The 22,594-nt window shown below is 62.3% G+C and overlaps 9 protein-coding genes across 9 annotated transcripts; 6 read left to right on the forward strand and 3 right to left on the reverse strand.

The window, feature by feature from the left end:
• Positions 1-143: 143 nt before the first annotated feature.
• RHTO_05991 (ATP-dependent rna helicase dbp9) lies at positions 144-2,645 on the forward strand (the record flags this gene model as incomplete). Its single annotated transcript, XM_016419652.1, has 8 exons — positions 144-592; positions 675-747; positions 811-1,008; positions 1,093-1,154; positions 1,216-1,392; positions 1,482-1,606; positions 1,667-2,208; positions 2,265-2,645. The coding sequence occupies 8 exons, from the start codon at positions 144-146 to the stop codon at positions 2,643-2,645; spliced, it is 2,007 nt and encodes a 668-aa protein (XP_016269579.1).
• A 518-nt stretch (positions 2,646-3,163) lies between these two features.
• RHTO_05992 (uncharacterized protein) lies at positions 3,164-4,140 on the forward strand (the record flags this gene model as incomplete). The annotated part of the gene is made up of 3 exons (XM_016419653.1): positions 3,164-3,515; positions 3,576-3,632; positions 3,692-4,140. 3 exons carry the CDS (start codon positions 3,164-3,166, stop codon positions 4,138-4,140), a joined length of 858 nt encoding a protein of 285 aa, XP_016269580.1.
• A 410-nt stretch (positions 4,141-4,550) lies between these two features.
• On the forward strand, positions 4,551-6,197 carry RHTO_05993 (glutamate-5-semialdehyde dehydrogenase; the record flags this gene model as incomplete). Its single annotated transcript, XM_016419654.1, has 5 exons — positions 4,551-4,727; positions 4,798-5,071; positions 5,129-5,451; positions 5,509-5,994; positions 6,069-6,197. The coding sequence occupies 5 exons, from the start codon at positions 4,551-4,553 to the stop codon at positions 6,195-6,197; spliced, it is 1,389 nt and encodes a 462-aa protein (XP_016269581.1).
• Positions 6,198-6,964: 767 nt separating this feature from the next.
• Positions 6,965-9,083, forward strand: RHTO_05994 (uncharacterized protein; the record flags this gene model as incomplete). Its single annotated transcript, XM_016419655.1, has 8 exons — positions 6,965-7,469; positions 7,527-7,817; positions 7,876-8,060; positions 8,116-8,308; positions 8,364-8,388; positions 8,453-8,735; positions 8,793-8,857; positions 8,912-9,083. The coding sequence occupies 8 exons, from the start codon at positions 6,965-6,967 to the stop codon at positions 9,081-9,083; spliced, it is 1,719 nt and encodes a 572-aa protein (XP_016269582.1).
• A 130-nt stretch (positions 9,084-9,213) lies between these two features.
• RHTO_05995 (ferrochelatase) lies at positions 9,214-10,899 on the reverse strand (the record flags this gene model as incomplete). The annotated part of the gene is made up of 7 exons (XM_016419656.1): positions 9,214-9,432; positions 9,496-9,864; positions 9,921-10,354; positions 10,411-10,456; positions 10,542-10,576; positions 10,744-10,751; positions 10,820-10,899. The coding sequence occupies 7 exons, from the start codon at positions 10,897-10,899 to the stop codon at positions 9,214-9,216; spliced, it is 1,191 nt and encodes a 396-aa protein (XP_016269583.1).
• Positions 10,900-11,124: 225 nt separating this feature from the next.
• On the reverse strand, positions 11,125-16,702 carry RHTO_05996 (P-type ATPase, cation transport; the record flags this gene model as incomplete). Its single annotated transcript, XM_016419657.1, has 15 exons — positions 11,125-11,140; positions 11,208-11,639; positions 11,697-11,847; positions 11,906-11,951; positions 12,008-12,083; positions 12,143-12,423; positions 12,479-12,908; positions 12,968-13,085; positions 13,138-13,912; positions 13,971-14,070; positions 14,129-14,528; positions 14,586-14,652; positions 14,713-14,780; positions 14,861-15,078; positions 15,138-16,702. The coding sequence occupies 15 exons, from the start codon at positions 16,700-16,702 to the stop codon at positions 11,125-11,127; spliced, it is 4,743 nt and encodes a 1,580-aa protein (XP_016269584.1).
• Positions 16,703-17,333: 631 nt separating this feature from the next.
• On the forward strand, positions 17,334-19,323 carry RHTO_05997 (purine-nucleoside phosphorylase; the record flags this gene model as incomplete). Its single annotated transcript, XM_016419658.1, has 10 exons — positions 17,334-17,622; positions 17,681-17,756; positions 17,857-17,896; positions 17,951-18,085; positions 18,171-18,360; positions 18,441-18,510; positions 18,588-18,621; positions 18,725-18,731; positions 18,842-19,017; positions 19,207-19,323. The coding sequence occupies 10 exons, from the start codon at positions 17,334-17,336 to the stop codon at positions 19,321-19,323; spliced, it is 1,134 nt and encodes a 377-aa protein (XP_016269585.1).
• Positions 19,324-19,467: 144 nt separating this feature from the next.
• RHTO_05998 (uncharacterized protein) lies at positions 19,468-20,315 on the reverse strand (the record flags this gene model as incomplete). Its single annotated transcript, XM_016419659.1, has 2 exons — positions 19,468-19,658; positions 19,724-20,315. The coding sequence occupies 2 exons, from the start codon at positions 20,313-20,315 to the stop codon at positions 19,468-19,470; spliced, it is 783 nt and encodes a 260-aa protein (XP_016269586.1).
• Positions 20,316-20,432: 117 nt separating this feature from the next.
• RHTO_05999 (mitochondrial carrier protein, tricarboxylate/iron carrier) lies at positions 20,433-22,445 on the forward strand (the record flags this gene model as incomplete). The annotated part of the gene is made up of 10 exons (XM_016419660.1): positions 20,433-20,499; positions 20,739-20,768; positions 20,828-20,998; positions 21,085-21,108; positions 21,167-21,307; positions 21,365-21,424; positions 21,487-21,669; positions 21,912-22,038; positions 22,146-22,246; positions 22,303-22,445. The coding sequence occupies 10 exons, from the start codon at positions 20,433-20,435 to the stop codon at positions 22,443-22,445; spliced, it is 1,047 nt and encodes a 348-aa protein (XP_016269587.1).
• Between the last annotated feature and the right edge of the window lie 149 nt (positions 22,446-22,594).

Here is a 22,594-nt window from a genome sequence, read left to right on the forward strand (position 1 = left end):
CCGCTGTGTATGGGGTCGTCGCGTGCGCTGCATTGTACACAGTCCGTCGAGACGAATACCAACTTGGCGAGTGACATTGGCGAGGAGACCAAGTCGAGCTTGGTGGTGCTCTTGCTCGTCCTCGCTCGCTCACCCTCGCCCAAATGGCTCCGCGCAGCTCGAAAGTGGCCGCATTCGCCGACTTGGAGCCTGCTCTGCACCCCCTGCTGCTCCGCTCGCTCGCCGCACGCGGTTTCGCCGTCCCAACTCCGATCCAACACACCCTCATCCCGCTCGCACTCGAGTCGAACCGCGACATCCTTGCGCGCGCACGGACTGGGTCAGGAAAGACACTCGCGTATGCCGTACCGCTCGTGCAGGGGATCCTGGCTCGGAGGGATCGGGGAGAGCTGGAGGGAACGAGGGCACTGGTGCTGGTTCCGACGAGGGAGTTGGCCGAGCAAGTGAGGGGCCAGATTGCGCGGTTGGTCGAGGGACTCGGTATTGGTGAGAAGGAGGGAGACGGGATCAGGGTCGTCAATGTCGTCGGAGAGGCGGGAGGGCGCAACAAGAAGCGCAAGACGGCGCATGCGGGCGGGGAGCGCGTGGAACGGTGCGTTCGGGCTCGCTGCGGCTCTCGAGACGCTGTCTAAACACTGCAGAAACTGACGAGTCGACCGCATGGGCGCGTGCAGGATGGCGCTCGCTGACCGGCCGGAAATCGTCGTCGCGACACCTTCACGAGCACTCGCTCACCTCCGCTCCGAAGTGCGTCCTTCTCACTCACACCCTTGAATTCGCCTTGAATTTCTGACACGCACACGCCCGCAGACCCTCCACCTCTCGCACCTCGACTACCTCGTAATCGACGAAGCCGACCTCATCCTCTCGTACGGCCACTCATCCGAGGACATCCGCTCGATCCTTTCCGGTCCTTGGGGACTTCCGAAAGTCTACCAAAGCTTCTTGATGAGCGCGACGTTGACCGGCGAGGTGGAGGAGTTGAAGGGCGTCGTGTTGCGGAATCCGGTGAGTAGGCGCTCCTTCGCAGGCTGTTTCATCCGCCGTACTGCGCGCTGACGAACTCGTCTACTCGCTATGCGCCTCTCTCAGGTCGTGCTGAAGCTCGAGGAAGACGAAGACGAGCTAGCCAACCTCTCTCAATACTGCGTCCGGTTCGTCCCTTCCCCTTCCCTCCTTTCCCTCATCTGCTCACTCACGAATGCGCGCGTCCAGCTGCACCGAAGAAGACAAGTTCCTCCTCCTCTACGTCATCCTCAAACTCCGCCTCATCAAAGGCAAGTGCCTCATCTTTGTCAACGACACCGACCGAGGCTACCGCGTCAAGTTGTTTTTGGAAAAGTTTGGGATCAAGAGTGGAGTGTTGAATGCTGAGTTGCCTTTCAACTCGAGGTGCGTTCGCCAGAGACTCGTTCTCACTGTGTCTCGAGTTTGTGCGCCTGGAGCACGGCGATTGACGACATCTGCTTCGGCGTGCGCAGGTATCACGCCGTGCAAGAGTTCAACCGCGGCGTGTTCGACTACCTCATCGCGACGGACGAGAGCGGGCTCGAAGGCCACGACCGGGATACGAATGATGACGAGGAGGGCGAAGGGTCGGCGGGATGTGCGTTTGGCTTCTCCTTTCTCTCTCTCGTGAGCACGAGTTAACGAGTGCGCGCGACAGTGATTGCGACGCAGCCTGCGGCGGAGAACGAGGGCAACTCGGAGGCTTCGACATCGACCGCCGCACCTTCCGAGCCTCCGTCGAAGAAGCGGAAACGAAAAGACGCCTCGGCCTCGTCCAAGCCCTCGACGACCGAGTACGGCGTCTCGCGCGGAGTCGACTTTGTCGACGTCGCGTGCGTCATCAACTTTGACTTGCCCTTCTCCGCTCGGTCGTACACGCACCGAGTCGGCCGCACCGCTCGGGCCGGACGAACAGGCACGAGTTTGTCGTTCATCGTCCCGCGCGACGTATGGGGCAAACACAAGAAGAACGACGTCTCGCTTGAGACTGCGCGGTTTGACGAGCGCGTCTGGGCGAGGATTGAGCGCGCGCAGAAGGCCAAGGGCCAGGATGTCAAGGAGTACAAGTTTGATTTGAAGCAGGTCGAGGGGTTCAGGTATCGCATGGAGGATGGGCTGAGGAGCGTCACCAAGGCGGCAGTGAGGGAGGCCAGGGTCAAGGAGATCAAGAACGAGGTGCTAAACTCGGAGAAGCTCAAGGTGCGTTCGCGCGTCTTCTTCCTCTCTTCCTGATCGTGCTGACGGTGTCGCGACAGGCCCACTTCGAAGACAACCCCCGCGACCTCGCCTTCCTCCGTCACGACAAGCCCTTGCACCCCTCTCGCGTCCAGCCCCACCTCAAACACGTCCCAGGCTACCTCATGCCGCGCATCGCCGCCGTCGGAGCGAACGACTCGCGCGCCGCTTCTGCCGCTGCGGCTGCTTCGTCGTCTGCGAATGGACGGGAGGAGCAGAAGCCGGAGGTGACGTTCCATAAGCCTGGGCGGGGAGGGCGGGGAGGGGCGCGGGGTGGACGAGGTGGAGCGAGAGGAGGAGGACGGGGAGGTGCGAGGGGTGGAAAGGCCGGAGCGGGAGGGAAGAGGCAGGATCCGCTCAAGGGCGGGGCGTTCAAGTTTGGCGCCGGGGCGAAGAAGTAGTCGCGCGGCGTGTCGAGCTTGTCACGCGGACGGCGTTATCGCTTGAAGGAGCTGAGAGTCGTTTCGTCGTGCGCTTGCTGGGATGAGGAGAAGAAGCGAATGGTCCTTCGCCTCCGCTGCTTCTCCAGTGATGAGTGCCTCACTGTGAATATCTTGTAAGCTCAGTCACGGCGACTCCCAGTCAGCCGAGCGTGAAGTCGAGGACTCGTCAGTCTGTGCCCGTCGCCTCTCTGACTGCGACCTTTCACTCGCTCGCCTCGCTTCTCTCCGTTGCCGCTTCACAAAGCTTATCGGCGCTCCCATTACTTCTCAGCTAGTCCTCCATTAATCGCCCTCGCGCGCCCCTGCCTTCCCGTCCCCTCCTCGTGCCTCCTCGTTGCGCTCCTTTCGCCCATCTTCTGTCTGACTTTCTCCTTCGCCGCCTGCACACGCCCAACAGGCAGAGCGCTCCTTCTTCGCTGTCTTGACGAGCGTCTCCCTCTGCTACACGATCTGGGCTCCTGAGCTTCCCGTCTTCCATGTCCTCGCCAGCTTGTGATGACTCGGACCAGGCTGGGACGACCCCGACGCCTTCCGCCGATGAGCACAGTCTTGCAGTTGTCCGTAGTGGTTCCGACCGGCCTGAAGTAGCGCTCAAGCGAGGCTGGCCAGAGTCGGACGCTTTGTTGGATGAGAGGGTCCCAAGGCGCGATGCTGAATGGCACGAGCGGCTCGACTCCGTCACGCAGGACATCGACCGGCTGATGGCGCAGCACGAAAGGATGATGGCGCGGCACGAAAGGATGCTGCAAAATCTGGCCCCGTTGATACCCTGGGCGCGAGCGGTCTTTGTCAGGCAGCGGTACGAGTTGTCGCAAGACTTTATTCTCTGTGAGTGCACTCCTCTTCACCCTAGGTCAGCGATGCGAGCACTAACTCTTCGCTTCACAGCCTACCCGGTTTGGCTTAGGCAGGAGCTTCCGCAGCATGTCACGCAAGGCGTTCACGGTGCGTTTCATTCTCTTCCTCTACACTTGTCTTTGGTTCTTGACGATACCCTCGAGCAGATCGTGATCTGTTTGACAAGCTCAAGACGCTCTATGTCTCGCAGCGCAACTCGCTCAACCTCGACGCTCGAATCCTCGCCCTCGCCTCTCTCGCCCGCTTCCTCCTCCACTACCTCGCCGACCAGCTGCGCATGGGCGCTCACTACCCATATCACGCTCCAACAGAACACGACTTCATCGACTTTGCCGCACCCTTAGTCGGCAGGGCAGTTGCGCAAGACTTGGTGAACAACCTCTCGCGCATCACCATCCAGCCCGAAGCCGTCGCCGACTCAGCTCAATGGGTCGTATCGACTCCTGCTTACAATCACAAGGACGTGGTGGACCTCAAACAGGGCATCAAGGTTTTCCACAAGCGCTTCGTCAAGGCTTGGAGGACGAACAGCTTTCCGTTCGACGAGGAGTCGGAGGAAGCGGTTCGGTACTTCAACAGCGTTGCAAGAGTGTGAGGTCAACCGGTCGCTGGGTGAGCTTATCGAGCGCAGTCTGTCACTCATTCGCTCGGCGCATTGTCCTCCTTCACTTTCTTCCCCATCTCGTCCTCGCTTCCTTTCGCGTTCGCGTGCCCTTCCCTGACTCCTGCAAGAAGACTTGAGGCAACATCGTACACATTGCAGGGAGTGCAGGTCGAGGAGCAGAGCATCGAGCGGAAGAAGAGCGTGCAACCTTCGTCAACTCGCCTCGCTAGTGATTGCGGCTCTGCAAGCTGCCTTGACAGCACTTTCTATGATCTTCTTGGTCGCCAAACCTGCGAAGGAAGCTGTCGTCGTCGAGATGCCTCATCACTCCGCACGCTCTTGACTCCCGCCTCATCGCTCGCTCCCGCTTCTCCCGCTCGCGAGCTGTTGCGACCGCTACAATGAGTTTGAACGGTGCCGCTCCTACGGCAGAACAAGTCGCGCGCACGGCGAAAGAGGCGTTCGATGCCTCGCAACTCCTCGACTCGAGCGAACGGCACACGGCGCTTCTCGCGCTCAAGCAGGCGCTGACGGATGCCAAGGAGGAGATTTTGGAGGCGAACAGGCTGGACATTGAGGTGCGCTGGTCTTTCCTCCGCTTCTCGAGACGCAGGACACCCCGGAGCTAACCTCGGGAATGGTCGACAGGCTGCACGGGAACAGGTAGCGGCGGGAAAGATGTCGTCGTCGCTGCTGAAGCGGCTAGACCTCCAATCGTCCGCCGACAAGTACGACTCGATGCTGCAGGGCATTCTCGACGTCGACTCGCTCCCCGACCCGACTGGACAGGTTACCTATGCACGCAAGCTCGACGAGGGACTCGACCTGTACCGCGTGACATGTCCGATTGGTGTCCTGCTGGTGATCTTCGAGGCGAGGCCCGAAGTCATCGTCAACATTACCGCTCTTGCGATCAAGTCGGGTGCGTTTGCTTTCTCCCGCCTTCCGCTCTTGAACTCACCCTGTTCCCTCTCGCCAGGCAACGCCGCAATCTTGAAGGGCGGCAAGGAGTCAATCCACACGCAGAACGTCATGACCCGCGTCATCCAGTCCGCCCTCTCGACCACCTCCCTCCCTCCCGCCTACATCCAGACCGTCTCTTCCCGCTCCGAAATCGCCTCGCTCCTCTCGCAAGACCGCTACGTCGACCTCGTCATTCCCCGAGGGAGCAATAGCCTTGTGCGGAGTATCCAGAACGGAACGAGGATTCCGGTCATGGGGCATGCGGACGGGTTGTGTGCGGTCTATGTCGACGAGAGTGCGGTTGAGAAGAAAGCGATTAACGTCGTTGTCGACTCGAAGGTGCGCGAGTGCGGGACTGGGCTAAGAAGCCGTCGCTGACCTCGCCGCTCCTCGCAGACGACCTACACCGCCGCTTGCAACGCCGCGGAGACGCTCCTCATCCACGACTCGCTCCTCTCCTCCCTGTGGCCCCGGCTAGCGTCCGCACTGCTCGACGCCAACATCCAGCTTCGCTGTGACCCGTCCACCCTCTCCGCCCTCTCCGCCTCTATCTCCTCCCGCCCGTCCTTCTCGACACTCGTCAAGCCCTCAACAGACGAAGACTACGAGACCGAGTTCCTCGACCTCATACTCGCCGTCAAAGCCGTCCCCTCCTGCGCCGCCGCCATCTCGCATATCAACAACCATTCCTCGCACCACACCGATGCGATCGTCACGGAGGACGAGGCGAACGCGCGGGCATTCTGCAGGGGCATCGACTCGGCGGGCGTGTATGTCAATGCGAGCACGCGCTTTGCGGACGGCTTCCGGTATGGGTTTGGGACGGAGGTCGGCGTCTCGACGGGCAAGACGCACGCGAGGGGACCGGTCGGGCTCGAGGGGGTGCGTACGAGCTGCAGTCATGGCATCGCTTTCTCCTGCGGCGCTGGAGGCTAACGGATCATCCTTTCGCACAGCTCGTCATCTACAAGTACCAGATCAAGAGTACCGCCGCCGAGGGCCACGGCACGGCCGTCTTCGGCTCGGGCGAGGGTAAGAGGCCTTTCCTGCACACTCCTCTGCCGCTCGACAAGCCGGCGTACTAGTCGAACCCGCCACCCCTTGCAACGTCGAAGGAAGAACACCCTTGAACCCGCTCTGCCGCCCGCGTGGCCTTGCCAGGAGAAGCCGCACGAGCGATCGAGTCCCTTCGCGTTGCGCTGCGTGCGTGGCAGCCACTCCTGTGCTGCTGGAGGCGTGAGAACAGCTGCTCGCGCGAGGAAGGAGGATCGACAGCGGAGGACGAGAGCGGAAGGTGAGCAGTGTTCCTTCGGCAGGGTCGTCGGCTAAGAAGGGTGTCTCAGCACTTTAGACTCGTAATGACGGAGTTCGTCGAAGCAGCGGAGAGTGCCATTGGGCGGGACGAGGAGGAGGTGCGCTTCCCTTTCGCGCCCGCCACTTTGCCTTTGCCCTCGACACATGGCTCGCACGGCTCTACGGCGTGTCGAGACGACCCTGGCAGTCATTCTGGCTTCATCTTCGCCAGCGGAAGGCACACGCTCGCGAGGAAGGCTCCATCTCGGTTGACCTTCCCGAACTGACAGTCCCGGTCGTCCTGTTCCCAGGCTTCTGCGCGCTTGCCGCTCGTCCGGCGCAACACCGTGACCTCTTGCCTTGGTGCTTGGAAGCCACGGTGAGGTGCTCCTGGCGCCAGACCCGCTCTCGCTCCCTCCCGCTTCCTCTTCCTCTTCACTTCTTGCACTCTCGCATCGACTGCTTCCTTGCGGACGTTCCTACGGCTGCCAGCGACTGCCTCACGTCCTCGCACCGCCTCACCTCGTCGCTCGCTGTTCCCACGCCTTCTCTCTCCGCCATGGGCCAGTACCGCAGCCCTCCCACGTCTCCCTGCAGTCACCGTCCAAGCCTATCCACCATCAACGAGGAGCCGTTCGGTCCGCTAGTCACTCCGCCTGACCGCTCTTCGTCGTTCGAATCCACCTCGTCCGACGGCTGCGGCGACTACGCCACCGTCCCTCTCCTTCTTTCTTACGACGAGAAGAGCGGCTTGCCATACTCTTCGTTTCGACACCGCCGACGAAAGGAGCGGCTTTACAAGGAGGACGGGAGCGACGGGCCTTCAGCGGCATGGCGGATCGTCAAAGCACTCGCTTTCCTCGCCCTTTCAGCCTGCATCTCGTCCTTCTTCTTCCTCGGCACGCTGTACATCCCATTCCTAGCCGGCGAGACGTCGAGCGAGTTCCAGTCGGCGGACGACTGGATCTACGCCCCTCTTCTTGTGCGCGAGTCGACAAACGCCTCGGTTCTCGACCGGCCAAAAGGTTACAACCCGCTCGCGCCGAGTGAGAAACTTGAGTACGGTACGTTGGCGTCTGAGGTGACCGCGCCTTCGCTCGCTGATCCCCGCCGCTTCGCAGACTTCAACCTTCACATCGAGTTCGTTCGCTCGACCATCTCGACCGGCGAGACGTCGTCCATCATCTTCCACTGCCGGCACAACGACATCTCGCTCTGCCCTTCCTTTTACCGCGTCCTCCTCGCCGGCCCGACGATTCACTCTCCTCCGCACGCTAAGACGACGGTACTCGATGACCGACGGGTGCAAGTCGAGATGGGCGCCGTCCGGGACCCGGGATGGTACCAGCTCTACACATGGCCAGAGTACGAGCGTTGCGAGCGGTTCGAGAAGGAGGACGCGGAGAAGCCCTGTGCGTTTAGTTGCTTCCCTCGCATGAGGAGGCGGCGCTCATCTGCCGCCCCTCGCAGACCACAAGCTCGCCGTCAGCAGCACACCCATGACGATTCAAGTTACCGGTCCCGCACCAGTAGACGACTACCGAGTTTGCCTGCCTCGAGACGACTTGACCCGTGGTCGCTGGATCTCGAAGGCCTTCGTCGACGCCGACCACCACTCGCCGAGCTCGCCCTTCTACAGCTGGATCGAAAGTCACGTGCGTTCCGTTCTTGGCCTATCGCGAGCTCAGCAAGTCCTGACTCTCGTCGCAGTCTCGCCCCTCGAGCGACTCGACCTACTCCACCGCCGAGTACATCTGGGCGCCCTACGACTGCAAGCCGCAGCACCGCGAGATGAACGACTGGCTTGAAGCTGTCAAGCCGGAGACGCTTCTCGTCGTTGGCGACGAGAAGGCTCGCAACTTGTTCTGCGCGACGTTCGGTGCCGGCGAGAAGGAGTGCTCTCGTGAGTTCTCTCGCTATCGCAACTCATGAGCGCAACTGACGTTGAACGCCTGCAGTTGAAGCGGTCAGCGAGCCTCCATCGTGAGCTTCGCGCTCCTCCGCTCTGCGAAGGTCAACAGCTGACTCCGTTTCTTTCGCCTCGCAGCGACATCACATTTGCTCGCACGCGCTCGGATGGCTCTTTCTCCACCATTAACTTCCACTTCAACCCGCTCGGCGACGCAGCCCGCCTCAGCAACTACATCTCCTCCGCCCTCCTCTCGCCCGCCTCGCACATCCTCTTCATCGCACCGACCGCACCTCTGGGCGACAACACGGATCCGTCGATGTACGCTATCAAGATGCGGAAAGCGCTCGACGTCTTTGCGGATCTAGCGAAGGAGGCGAAGATCGCGGTCGCGACGAGCTTCGGGGTCGTGCAGAGCCAGGTGCGCTGTTCGCTGTCGAAAGCGTCCGGGCTCCTACTGACAAGCCTGCGTCCCCAGGACTGCTCTGACAAGGCTGAGACGCATCGCAAGACGCTCGAGCCAGGGAACGCAGCATTGCTAGAGTGCGTTCTTCCTCTCCTCCTTTCGGTGCTCGCATCTGACCTCCCTTCCGACAGACTCGTCCGCGGCTACCCCAACGTCGAGCCTCTCGACGTTTACTCGCTCCAGAATGACCGCCCGGACGCCGTTCGCTCGCCAGCAGGTCACGCCGCGCGACCCGAAGAAGGCGTCCTCGAACACACGCTCGTCGACATCGTCATGGAGAGCTGGCGGCAACTAGCAACGTGATTGTATCGGTTGTACAAGCGCCTGTATCCTTAGCTGTAGCCGTATCGTTCGCATCGCATCGAATCAAGCGTGATTTCGCATCTTTCGCTCGGTCGCAACCCGCAAGTCGCTTTTATAGAACCGCCTGCGTCTACGCCGACACCTGCTGCTGCGCCTTGTCCGCAAAGCTCTTGAACCACGCCTTCTGCTTCCCGCACTTTTCGTTCGTGCACCCCGGGCACCGCAAACCCAGCTGCGCAGAGACCGTCTTGCCTGACTTGATGTGGGCGGCGGCGATGTCGGCGAGGGCGCGAATGAAGTAGGGCGAGTCGTTGAGCGACTCGACGCGCTTGACACCCGTCAGGCCGAGCTACCAGGGACATCGGGTCAGTTTGAGCCGAGGGCGTGGGAGCGGAAGCGGAAGCGGACACACTTCCTTCGCCTCTTCCAGGTACTCGAGGTCCAACTCGAAGAGCGTCTCGATGTGATCGGACGTGAACGCGACGGGGACGAGGAGCATGTCGTTGTGGCCCTTCTTCGCCAAACCCTTGATTGCGTCGCTCGTCTGCGGACCCAGCCACGCTGACGGGCCGACTTGGCTCTGCCACACGAGCCGGTATGGGTTGCGGTTGCCCAGGCGCGCCATGATGGCCGAGACGGAGGCGCCGACTTCGGATGGGTAGGGGTCGCCGCGGTTAACGACCGACATCGGGAGCGAGTGGGCGGAAAAGAGGAGGACGACCGAGTCGCGGACTTCGGGAGGGTACGTTTGCAGCGAGGCTTCGATGTTGCGCGCGACGGCCTGCCAGACAAGGTGTGAGTGACGAGAGCGGGGACGAAGGAGGGACGCAAACGCACGTCGACAAAGCCTTCGTGCACGCCCCACCGGTCGATGACGCTCCACTGGATCTCGTCTTGTCCCTCCTGTCCCTTGCCCTTGCCCAAGTCGACGCTCTGCTTCCACATCTCGTTCAGACTGCTGCCGGTGGTCGAGCAGCTGTACTGCGGGTACTGGGTGAACGCGATCGCTCGCTTGACGCCGTCGCGCTTCATCTCCTCGAGACACGTCTCGGTCAACGGGTTGGCATAGCGGAAAGCGACGTAGGCCTTGTGAGGCGCCGTCTCGGGCGAGAGCTCATCGAGGAGTCTGGCCATCCCTTCGCCCTGCACCCGCGTCCAGCGAAGAATGGGTGAGCCGCCGCCAATCGCCTCGTACTGCTTCTCAATCTTGGGTGTTCGTCGCTTGGCGATGAGCGGCGCGATGGTTGATTGAAAGGGAAGGGGGATCAAGTCTGCGCGGCGGGACATGAGTACACGACTGAGCTCTTCTGGCCAGCGTCGAACGCACCGCCATCGTGGAAGAGTCGCGAGAGAAAGTCGCCAGTCTCAGGGACCTGCCAAGCGTGGCCGTCAGGACGGAGAACTACCTCGACCGCAATTCGCCGAAAGCCTCCAGTCAGCAATGCGCCAGAGACACACCGTGCTGGGTCCGCCCATGTTCATCATCACGACAGCTGCTCGTCCGAGCCATTCGAGAGGGCCAGGAGGGCGTGCAGGCGAGGCGATCAGGACGAACGCGGAGGGCGGCGATGAGGGTCGAGTGGGCGGGAGAGACGGCGAACAAAGGGCGATCCCGGTCAACAAGCATTCATACAGCCCTTTGGAAGCACGATGAGCTCACCGGTTGGCCTGCATCGAGCGTGCGAGAGTGTGAGCGATCCTCCGAGCGAGCCGAGGGAGATGAGAGCGTGACGCACGGTTTGGCGGCATTGGCAGCGGTTGCGAGGGTGCGGGAGCCTTGTTTGGCGATGTTCGTAGCAGCAGAGCGTGCGGCCATCGTTCCCAGCGAGAGTCGAGTGAAGAAACGGGACGAGAGAAGCGAAGGCATCGCGGCGAATCGAAGGAATGGCAATCGCACAGCGAGCACGGGCGTCCCGAGGCTTCCTACAGCTCGTGCAGCACGCGGTAATGTGGCCAAGACAAGTGCGAATACAGCCGAGGCGATAGACAGCGAAAGAGGCAAAGTCTACGGGTGGGATCCGGCGAGGAAGAGATGTCGCGCTCAGTCGTCCATCGCTCTGCAGAGTATAAGAGCACGAGTCAGTCATCCGAGTCAGCAAAAGGAAGAGGGACGCAAGAGCGCACCGGGAGATGGCCTTGTACGCCTTCCCGCTCTCCTTTCTCCGACCCCTCATCCTCCTCCATCGCCGCTGCATGTCGCCAATCCACCTCGCAATCCGCATCGCCGCAAAGTCCTCGAGCGCCCAGCTGAGCGCGACGTTGGCGAGGATGATGAGCAGCAGCTCGAGGTGGAATTCGTGCGGGAGCGCAATGAACTGGAGGAGCGCGAAAACAGGCGACGAGGTCGGCATGAAGAGGGTGTAAAGAGAGAAGGTTGAGAGGGCGAGCAGGGCGGCGACGAGCCACCGGTTCGAGTAAATCGGCTTGCGGTACGGCGGACCGACGCAGAAGACGGCCGCAACGAGGATGTACTGGAAGGACGAGAGGAGGAAGAGCGACGTGTTCTCGTACGAGACGATGTCGAGCTGGTCCGGGTCGATGATCGGCGGCGAGTACCTGCGGGGGAGCCGTCAGCACGGGAGAAGCGGAACATGCCGGACTCCCGCCACGCACCAGTCTCGCGAGCGGATCCACAAGAAAGTGAAGAGCTGGAAGCCGGAGGTGAGGACGATCTGGCCGACGAGCGACGTGAGGACCTTTTTCGAGATCAGGTTGGCGGTCGGGCGTTTCGGGTGGATGCGAGGGAAAGGCTCGGTGCGGCCCACTGCGGCAGGGAGGCAAGATCAGCTAGATTAGGGCGTCAAGCGCGAGAGCAAACGCACTGGTGACCGCGATAGGCAAGATAAGGAAGAGGTCGATGTAGAGGAACTGCGGGCGAGGGATGTCAGCGACGGGGACCCAGACGAGCCGAGCGAACCGCGCACCTGGAAGTCGCCAAGAGTCGATGCGATGGAATACAACAACGAGACGGTCGTGAACTGGATAAGCGAGTAGAGGGCCCTGCGAGAGAACGGAGGGTGAGCTGGACTCGCGAGAGCAGGAGGACGAAGTCGACGCACATGAACTTGAAACAGCTAAAGCTCGTGACGAGACTCGCGCGTCCCTCCTTGATGACCTCAAGGAAGCACCGAATGTCGGGCTGGCGGGATGTGAAGGGCGCTGCGACGCTCGCCTCTGCCTCGGACAGCGAGAGACCGACGTCGGCAGCCTTCAAGGCGCCGCAGTCGTTCGCGCCGTCGCCGCAGAAGCCGACTGTGTAGCCGAGGGACTGCAAGCGCTCGACGAGCTCGTGCTTCTCGTCCGGCGACATGCGGGCAAAGATGGCGCCCTTGACCAGCATCTGCGTGGGAGTCGTGTCAGCCAGCGCTCAAGCGGTACGAGCGCTCCACACGCACCCGCTGCAGCGTCTCGAGGGCGCCAAAATCCATCATCCAGCGGAACACGTCGCCCGTGACCGCGAGGTGGTACTCGCGCCTCTCGCTCGAGTAGCCGCTGAAGACGCTCGAATCGTCCCGCTCGACGACCACCTTGAGCGAGTACGGGTCGAGCGTCTTCGTCTCGTCCTCGACATCGTTCCACTCGATTTGCGAGCGTGGCGTCGTAGAACTGCCCTTGACAAAAGTCGGGAGGTAGACCCGCGCGAGAGGCTGGATCATGCCGCACTCGCGGCCGACGCTGATAGCCGTGCGGACGTTGTCGCCGGTGACCATGCGCGTCGGGATGTGCGCCTGGCGGAAGGTGGCGATTGCGGGCGTCGTGCCGGGCTTGAGCTTGTTCTCGAAGATGACCAGTCCGAGGAAGCGCAGGTCCGACTCGACTGCCTCGCTGTAAGTCAGATGAGGGTCAGTGGGCTGTGCCAAGCGAAGACAGGCGCTCGCACGCACCGCTTGAGACGCTGCGCCTTGATCCAGGTCAAGCCGGGCATGCTCTTGCCGGCGAGCGCGATGACGCGGTAGCCGTGGCGGGTGTAGTCAGCCAGGACCTCTTCGTAGTCCTCGGGGACTGCGCGAGAGGAAGTCAGCATCTTTCCGAAGACGGAGGGACTCGGACGCACGGGTCGACTTGTCGCAAATGTCGATCATGACCTCCGGCGCACCCTTGACGTACGCCTCGACCGAGTTGCTCTTGAGCTTCTTGACGAGGACGCTCATCCGACGCAGGCTCGAGACAAAGTCAAAGGTGCGCAAGACGCCGAGCTCGAGGAAGTGCGCATGCTTGCTGCCGGCCTTGAGCGCGTCCTCGAGCTTGAACGACTCGCCTCCGGGCGGACGAACGACGGTCTGCACGAGTGTCTGCGCCCGCTCCGGCACTTTCGAGCTTGAGCCGGTGTCGGTCGCCTTCTTGCGTCGTGTCGAAGCCGAGTCGGCGGGCTTCTTGCCAACGCCCTCCTTGCCCTCCTCGAGCGTCCAGCCGGTGAACTCGAACATGCGCAGGTCGAGCGGATCGCCGATGACCTCGCCGTTGACGACCTTGAGGGCGTGACAGGTGGTGAGAGCGTGAAGGAGTGGCGTTTTGGCGTCTGCCGCCCCAAAGATGGGCACGTCGTCCGGATCGCGGTGGAGCTCGGTGAAGACATTGGTCGAGCGGACGACGCTGCGTACGCCCAGAACATCGAGGCCTTCCTCGGTGAGCGTGCCGGTCTTGTCGAAGCAGACGATGTTGACCTTGCCGCCGATGTTGACGCGCGTCGGCGAGATGCAGAAGATGCCCATCTTGCGGAGGCGTTGGATCGCAAAGCTCGTGCCGATGGCCATTGTCGCGGGAAGCGCAGGCGGTACGACAATCGTGATGAGGTCGCCGGCGCGAATGATGATGACCGACCAGGCGATCTGCGGGGCACGACTCGTTAGCTCGCAGCAGGTGCTGGAGGGCAAGGACTGAACGCACGCCAAGCTTGATAAAGTTGACGGCACTCGCGAGGAAGCCGATGACAGCGACGCCAGCAAGGACGCCGATGAACCGAAACGAGTCGCGGTAGAAGGCGAAGCTGTGGGACAGGCCGGTCAACAACCGCAAGTCGATGCAGCGAGTACATCTCAACGCACCCAAAGGGCTTCGGGAACAACATCGAGCGGACAAGGGCGCCCTTGGTCGTGTTAAACCCGGTTCGGACGACCATAGCGACCGCCTCCAGGTCGGCTCCCGGCTTGCCACCCTGGGAAACGCTCGGCGCCGTCTTGCGGATGCGGATGATCTTGGTACCGTTGAACACGACGTAGCGAGCGAGTTCGGGCGCGATCTCCGGGCCGGGCGACGAGACGAGCGGGACGAACTCGGGCTCGATCGGGATCTTTGAGACGGGGACGGATTCTCCTGTGAGCATCGACTCGTTGACGATGGCATCGCCGGAGAGGAGGATGAGGTCGGCGGGGAAGGTGTGGAGCGAGGGTTCGGAAAGGTCGACGAGGTCGCCGGGAACGAGCGTTGAGGAGTCGGCCATCATCCCTGTGCGATGTGCGACGTCAGCTACGGTGCAAGCTCAATAGGAGGAGACTTGCTCACACTCCGAGTCGCGAAGAACGCGGACCGGGCACGAGAAGCGGGACATTTCCTGCATGCGCTGGACGTTCTGCGGGCACCGAATCCCAGGTCAACAGAGCGATTGGTCAACGAAAAGGCTTGGACGCACCGCGCGAGTCTCGAGGAGGGTGGAGACGATGGAGACGACCGAGATGACACCGATGGCGAAGGCGTAGTCTGCGAGTCGGAGGCGGTTAAGGATCAGCAAGACGCTTACTGAGGACGATCGCCCGAGACACGAAAGAGCCAGCACTAACAGAAGTAATCGTCGATAGCCCAGAGAAAGATGGAAACGATCTGGAAGATGTAGAAAGGGTGCAACACCTCGTCCATCAAGAGCGTGCCGATACTCTTCGCCTCGATCTCGATTGCGTTCGAGTCGAAGAGGCTCGTGCGGAGTGCGAGCTGCGAGGAGGCGGTGGAGAGGCCGCGGCGAAGTTGGGGAAGGGAGGTCCAAGTCGGGTCTTTCCATTCCCTGCGAGTTGAGCTGGGTCAGCAACAGCTCGGCACGCGAACTTCGCACGTGTCACGCACCTGACCATGCGGAACATGCCGTCGCCAGGATGCAGGATGAAGCGGTAGTAGCGGTAGTCGACAAACTGGATCTCATCGATCATGTGTCCGGCTGCGGCGAGCTGGGCCTTCTTGCGTGCCGTGGCACCGTTACCGTTCGAGATGCCGTTCAATGATGGAGACGACGGGTGGGAGACGTCGTCGCGATGCGCGGGAGGGAGCGTGACGGAAGGCGGAAAGATGGTGGAGAGCGGAGTCGGTGCGGGAAGGCGGAGCGTCTGGAGAGGGAGGATCTGCGTCGGGTGATGGTACGTCTCGACGACGACAAACTGACTCGCCGCAAACTCGCCCATCTTGCCGTTCGCGCGGCGCCACCACTCGGGCATCCACCTTCCGACGAGCCAGACGATCCCGAGCGAAAGGACGCAGCCTGCGTACCACAGCCCGAGCTTAACGGACGAGATATGCAGGCCGACGAAGCGGAGGGGGAGATCTTCGTCGGGGATGTAGATGAGCTGGTGATGCGGCTTCGAAGGGCCCTTGCCGTGTCCGCCGTCGTCCGTCTCTTCGCTCAGAGACGACATCTCGTCGTCCTCGACCTCCTCAAAGTCGATTCGGCTCTCCCCGAAAAAGTCGTTCCCGCCACCGCCGGGTAGACCGAGCAGGCCGGCTCCACCTGCGCCCGTTGTCGTGCGCCGCCGTCGAGGGCCATCGTTGTCCTGCGACGAAGAGGTCGACGTGGTCGATGAGGTGGATGCCGACTCGGACGACGAGCCGTACGGGCCGTAAGGGTCTTCGTCGTCGCCGGCAAAGTCGGACTCGGAGCGGACCGAGACGGCGTCCTCGTCCGTCTCCTCGCCCCGTCGTCGCGACGTCTGCCTGGATCTGACGCTGCCGGCACGCGATCGAGCAGGCGAGACGTCCGGGCGGTGTGAGGAGGCGCGCCTGCCGCGAAAGACGTTCGAGAGGCCCTCGAAGAAGCCGACGCGCTCGTCCTCGGATTCCGACTCCACCGCTGAAGTGGCTGCAGAAGCGTCGCTGCGTCGCCGAGTGCGCCGCCGACGGTTGCGCGAGGTCGAGTAGCGGGAATGTACGGATTCGGCGTCTGTCGTGACCGCCTCGGACGCAGAGGTTGCGTCGCTCCCTCGCCTGCTCCTGCTTCGCCTCGACGAGCTCCTCCTCCTTCGACTCTTTCTGCTCCTGCGACTCTTCGCATCGTCGTCGTCCTCGCTCTCCGCCTCGCTCCTCGCCAAACCGCGACCCATGCGCTCCAAGTCGCCCCTGCTCCTCGCACGCATTCGAAACCCGCTCACACTCGTCGGCACACTCGCCGCCGCAGGTCCGCTCCACAACGCGCCGTCCGGGTCATCATAGTCGTCTTCCTGGCCTGCGGCTTCGGGGTCTTCGTCCTGCTGCGAGGGCTGGTCGGAGGAAGCGGGGACGGTTTCCGAGGGGAAGAATTGCGGGCCGGCGGGGGAGGAGGGGTCGTAGGAGGTTTGCTTGAGAATCGAGGTGAGACCGCCGGCGGGGCGCTGGTCGGTGTTGGGAGGCGTCGAAGGGCCGGCAGAGTCGGGTGGGTCGGCCATGCTGTAGGTGAGCGCGCCGTGTCAGTCCACTCCCTTTAGTTCGCATTGTGATTTTCCGCCAAGTCCCTCAGCAGTCGCAGGTCTCCCGTGCGCTTCACCAGCCCGTTTTACACCGCGAGGGAGCCAGTCGAGTTCGCCCGTCCCGTCGCACCTCCTCCAAGCCCGCCAGACGAGGTGGAAAGGAGCGTACCTTGCAGATGTCCTTTTTCCACGCCTGTGCACCCGATTCTACTCCGTTTGAGCGGCGAGGTCCGTCTCGTGCGACTTGTACTGATGAACGCGCGTCAGGAGGACGAGAGAGCGGCGACAAGCGCGCGCAAGGCCGGCGGGTGGCTTGAGTGGGTCTCCCGAGTCGTTAGAGCAGCAGCAGACCCTCTGTCGAGCAAGAACGAGCGAGGACGGCGAGGGTGATAAGGACGACCAGGCGACTCCGCGGGTTGGCTCCTCATCGAACCGCTGCTCCCGCTTACTTCGCTCAGAGGGCGTACTCCAGTGCTCAGACTATTCTACAGACCTGTGCGACTGCTCCCGTCCTCGTCCCATCCCTTCCCACCCTCTTGTTCCTCGTCCCGCTCGCTCCCCCACTTGTCATCGCTTCACTCGACTCGCACGCACGCTACACTCGCCCAGCATGCCCAGCGACCTCTCGCAAGACGCCCTCGTGCCCGACCTGTCCGCCCTGCCACGCCTCGCAGACCCTCTCCCGTCTCCCCTGCACTCGTCGCACCCAATCGACCTCGCTCGTCTCCCTGGATCGTACTACAGCGCACTCGTGGCGATCCGCGAACGCCTGCCGAAGGAGCTGAGGACGCCCAAGGTCGCCATCGTGTGCGGCAGCGGGTTGCAGGGACTCGCAGAGGTCTTGAAGGACAGGGTCCTCGTCTCGTACTCCGACATTGACGGCTTCGGCGAGAGCACCGGTGCGTTGAAGCTGCGTGCACTGGGCTGAAGGCGAGCTGACACTCTGGCGCCCCCCAGTCCGCGGTCACCAGTCCGCGCTCGCCTTTGGTTTCCTCGGCAAGAATCGCACGCCGGTCGTGTGCCAGCTGGGCAGGTCAGTCTCGCACCCGGTTCTCCGACAATGCGGCTGTCGCACGTGTGCCCGTGGATGCTGCTTAGTGGGCGAGGATTGACAGAACTTCCCCCTCCTGCAGGCTCCACGCCTACGAAGGCCACAAGCTCGAAGACGTCGTCGTGCGTCCACCCGCCCTTCCCTCGCTTTGTAACGCTTACCCTCGCACCGCATAGTACCCTATCCGCATTATGCGCCTCCTCGGGGCCTCGATTGCGATCCTTACCAATGCCGCTGGCGGTTTGAACTCGAGCTTGCTGAAAGTCGGGTCGATCGTGGCGCTGGTCGACCATATCTCCCTCCCTTCGCTTGTGAGTCGGCACGGCCGTTCTTCAGCTACTCAGCATCTCTTGCGCGTGCAAGTCCCTGATCATTCTTGTCGCTTGACCTTCACAGACGAGCATGAACCCCCTCATCGGGTCCAACAAAGACCAGTTCGGCCCTCGCTTCCCGCCCATGTCCGACGCCTACGACTACCCTCTCCGCCTCTCGCTCTTCCGCGCCGCGCACGAGTTGGGCTTGTTGGAGGAGGCGAAGGTTGAGGAGACGGGTGGGGTGGTCGAGGGTGTGTATGCGTGGGTGGCGGGTGAGTCGGCCTTCAGGATCGCTCAGTGAGCGTGTATGACCGTGCGATCGCGGGCTGACTGACTCGACTGACGATTGCAGGCCCGACCTACGAAACTCGAGCGGAGCAGCGCTTCCTCAAGGCGGCGGGCGCGGACGTCGTCGGCATGTCGTGCGTACCTCGAGCTGTTCATCGTCACTTTCACCGAGGGCGAACGCTGATGGTGTACGTTATCAATGAGTGGACAGGACTGTCCCCGAAGTCATCGCGGCGCGTCATGCGGTGAGCTCAACTCCAGACCATCTGAACCCTACCAAGCAGCTCGTCTGCGACGTTAGGCTTTGTGTGATATTGAACGTTGAGTTGACACCGCTTCTTCTCGCAGGGCATGCGTGCGTTGGCAACTTTCGACTCTCTCGCTCATGTCTTCTCGCCCTGCTCAGTACCTGACCACTTCCGTCCTCCGGCCTGCTCGCCTCTTCCCAACCTTTCCCACTCGCAGGCGTCCTCACCCTTTCCCTCTGCACCAACATGGTCGTCGCAACGCCCTACCGCCTCGCCGCGCCCGTCGCGAAAGCCGAGAACGATCCCGCTTTCGGAGCGAACGAGGGATTGCAGCGGGTCAGGACCGCGGTGGGAGAGGTGTTGGAGAAGGAGGAGGTGGCGAATCATCAGGAGGTGCGTCCGGTCTTTCCCTGTCTACTCGTGTTTCCTCGGCGACTAGCTTTCCTTCCGCTGACGTTGATGGTCTCTTCCATCTCTGCTGGATCGCTCTCCTCGCTCTCGTCATCGCCACTCTCTCTCTCGCTTTTCTCGCCGACTTCGCTTGTTTCTCCCACTTCCTCGCCCGCGCCTCGTCGTTTGCAGGTCCTCGACGTCTCCGCCCGCCGAGCCGATGATATGCGCACGCTGGTCGAGCGCACGATCGAGCGGGTCTTTGGCGAAGACGCAGAGGAGCACGGGGGCGTCGTGTTGCGGAACTAGGCGTCCGAGGGAAGAGACGCACGTGTACGGGCGAGGGAGGGTGCAATGTATCGTATCTATCCTGTCAAGCGCTCTCGAGCATCTCGCGCGAGAAGGGCGAGCCGAAGTCGCGAGTTGCGAGTTGCGAGCTTCCCTTCGTCTGCTCTACCGCCCAACTTCTACGACCCTGTCCCGCCCCGCCGCATCCCTCGATACTGGCGGCGGCGCCCTCCGTCCTGCCCATTCAGGCGGCGCGTCGTCTTCTTCCGGCACGAGTCGGTCGCCCACGTACAGCCCGAGCGCGGCGAATGCGCCCACTGCGAGCCAGATCTTGAGGCGGGTTGCGGCGGGGATGACTGTTTGCGCGCGGGTACGATGAGCTGTGACGGCGTGTGCGAAAGAGAGAAGAAGTGCGACGCACCGAGATACGACTCGAAGATGGTACGTTCCTTGACAGTCTTTTCCTTCGCCCGTGCAACCGCTACCGGCAGCGATTCTGCCTCGACCTTCTTCTCGACCTTCGGGGAGGTCGGCGATGGCGTTGGGTGCGCCTTCTCGGCCGGCAGGACAGAGTCGAGGACGGCGCGGAAGTCTTTGCTCGTGCTGCGACCGGCATTGTCCTTCGGTGCGTGCGCGGGAGGGGGTTGCACAGGTTTGTGAGGGGAAGTGGGAGAAGTGGCCGATGCAAAGGTGGTCTTGGCGGCGGAGGAAGACAGGGTAGGAGAGGGAGGAGGAGGGGTAGGTCGCTTTTTTGGCGGTCTCGGCTGCTTCGGCGTTCCATGGTGGGCGATGGACGCCTTCTGTGCGTGTGTGAGAGGCACAAAGATGTCGAGCATCTCTGTCAGAGGCGACTTGACCGACTTTGGCGCCGTTGTCGTCGACTCGTTCGCGGGTGGTCGAGCGGGAGAGGGTCGCCCTTTCGGGGCGTGCGTCGCGTATGGCCGTGTCCGTGTGAGCTGTAGCAAGCACGCAGAGCAGCGCGGGCCCTTCATCGTCGCCGTGAGCGCGGTCATCGTCGCGGTCGCTGGCCAAAGAGTTCCTCTCGCTCTCGCAACACGGCTTGACACGCTCTCGCTGCTTCGTTCGCTCAATAGACTGGCTGGGCTGCGTCGATAGACTGCGATAGACACATGGCCACCTCGCTCGCATCTTCCAAGCTCGCCCAGGGCCAACCCGACGCTCCTCCGTTCGACATCAGTTGAGTCGAGTCGTCCTCGTTGTGCAGGCGTGCCGGTGGTGCGGCGGGTGACTGTGATGCTCTTCATGATGGTTTGAGTATCTGGCGGAGGCGCCGAGCTACCGGGTGCCGTGCGCGTCGAGTTGCGCCTGCCCGTCTTGCCGGAAATGTTGGCGGGATGGGCTTTCGACGGCGGCAAGGGCGCAAAGGACAATTTGAACAGCTGAGGAGTTTGCGCTGACCTGGAGTCTCCCTGCAGCCCAGCCGCGCTACGACACAAAGACCTACTGTGCGTCCTCGTCTCCTCGTTCTTTCGTTCTTCGTCCTGACTCTTTCGTCTCGCTGCAGTCGGCCGCGTCCGCCATTTCGCCTCGATCACGTCCCCTCTCACGCTCCTCGCCTCGCCCACCGACTTGAAGAATGCGCAGCGGCTGTTGAAGGAGTACCAGGAGGGAACGGGCGAGGGACGGAAGGCTTGGGGACACGAGGATCAGTACGGCGTGTGGAAGGCCAAGCAGCGTGAGTAGGCGGACCCGAGACATCGCCGAAGGCTGGTCTGGCTGACCTGCACTCCCTGCGTTCTCTCCTTCGATGTCGGTTCACAGTCGTCGACTCTTCCATCCATCCCGGTATGACCGCCTCGTGTCCCTCTTTCAGCGCTCGCAACTGACGCGCGTTTGCACATAGACACCGGCGAGCCCGTCCCCCTCCCCTTCCGCCTCTCCGCCTTCGTCCCGACCAACCTCGTCATCGTCGCCGGCATGCTCGCGCCCAATCCGTCTCTCAAGTCGGTCATCTTCTGGCAGTGGGCCAATCAGTCGCTCAACGGTGCGTCTGACGAACGCGTTGGCTGAAGAGCGGAAGTTGACCGGCTTCTCGTTGCAGTCTGCGTAAACTATTCGAACGCGAACAAGTCGATCAAGATGTCGACAAGCGAGATTGCCTGTTCGTTACTGAGCTAACTACATCCTCCTCTCTGCTCCGCTGACGTCCCCGTCCTCACACAGCCGCTTACGCCGCCGCAACCGTTGCCTCGTGCTCCATCGCCGTCGGCCTCTCGCAACTCGTCCCCCGCCTCCGGGTCTCCCCCTCCGCCCGCGCCCTTCTCTCAAAACTGGTCCCCTTCGCCGCCGTAGCAAGCGCCGGATGCGTCAATATCGGCCTGATGCGATGGAAGGAGATGCGTGACGGTGAGTCTGGGCGGTTCTTCCTCTCAATGCGGCTGGTCAAGCAGGCGGGCTTGTCCGCCGCGCAGCGGATCTGTCCGCGAAGCGGCTGGTGGAGAAGCTTGCGACGAAGTCGCCCTGCCCCTTCGTCCGGTGCTGGGCGACCTCGCCGGCTTTCCCGCTTGTGGGGACTGTCCCTCGCTCGCAGTCAACCGAGTCATTCCTTCGTCGAGTTCCGGAGCTGACGTCGCTCATCCTCCACGCAGGCATCTCGGTCTTCAAGCCCTCCGACCCGAAGACTGGCCGGCCTTCGAGCGAGGAGCTGGGCAAGTCGAGCATCGCCGGAGCGTACGCCGTCGGACAGACTGCAGCGAGTCGCGTCTTGACCAACATGTGCGTCCGAGCCGCTCGCTTCCTTTGAGCTGCACGAAAATGGCGGCTGACTTGCTCGCTCCTTCCCGCTTCCGCTCCGCTTTCTTCACCACATTCCGCACGTGCAGCCCCACCCTCATCCTCCCGCCCATCATCATGACACTCCTCGAGAAGCGCGGCGTCTTCAACCGCCCGAACGGCCGCCGGCTCAACACCGTCACGCACATCGGTCCGTCCTTTTCCGCTCGCTCTCCTCAGTCTCGCTGATGTTGTCGCGTCGTGCAGGCTTGATCGGCCTCTCCCTCCTTGTCTTCCTCCCGCCCGCCATCGCCGCTTTCCCCTCTCGCGCGAGCATCTCGCCGAAAAAGTTGGAGGAGCGGTTCCACGAGGTGCCGTTCGAGGAGGTCGAGTTTAACAAGGGGTTGTAGGGGCGCGCGGTAGGTGGAAGGAATATGCCTGCATCGCTCGTTCGGCAGATACTCGAGAAGTTTGAGTCGAGGGAGCAGCAGAGGCGAGAGAAGGGGGGAGGTCGCTAGAAGTCTATGGGCGATGGGTTAGGGTTAGGGTTAGGGTTAGG

This window comes from Rhodotorula toruloides (assembly GCF_000320785.1).
Source record: "Rhodotorula toruloides NP11 unplaced genomic scaffold Scaffold39, whole genome shotgun sequence".
NCBI lineage: Eukaryota > Fungi > Basidiomycota > Microbotryomycetes > Sporidiobolales > Sporidiobolaceae > Rhodotorula > Rhodotorula toruloides.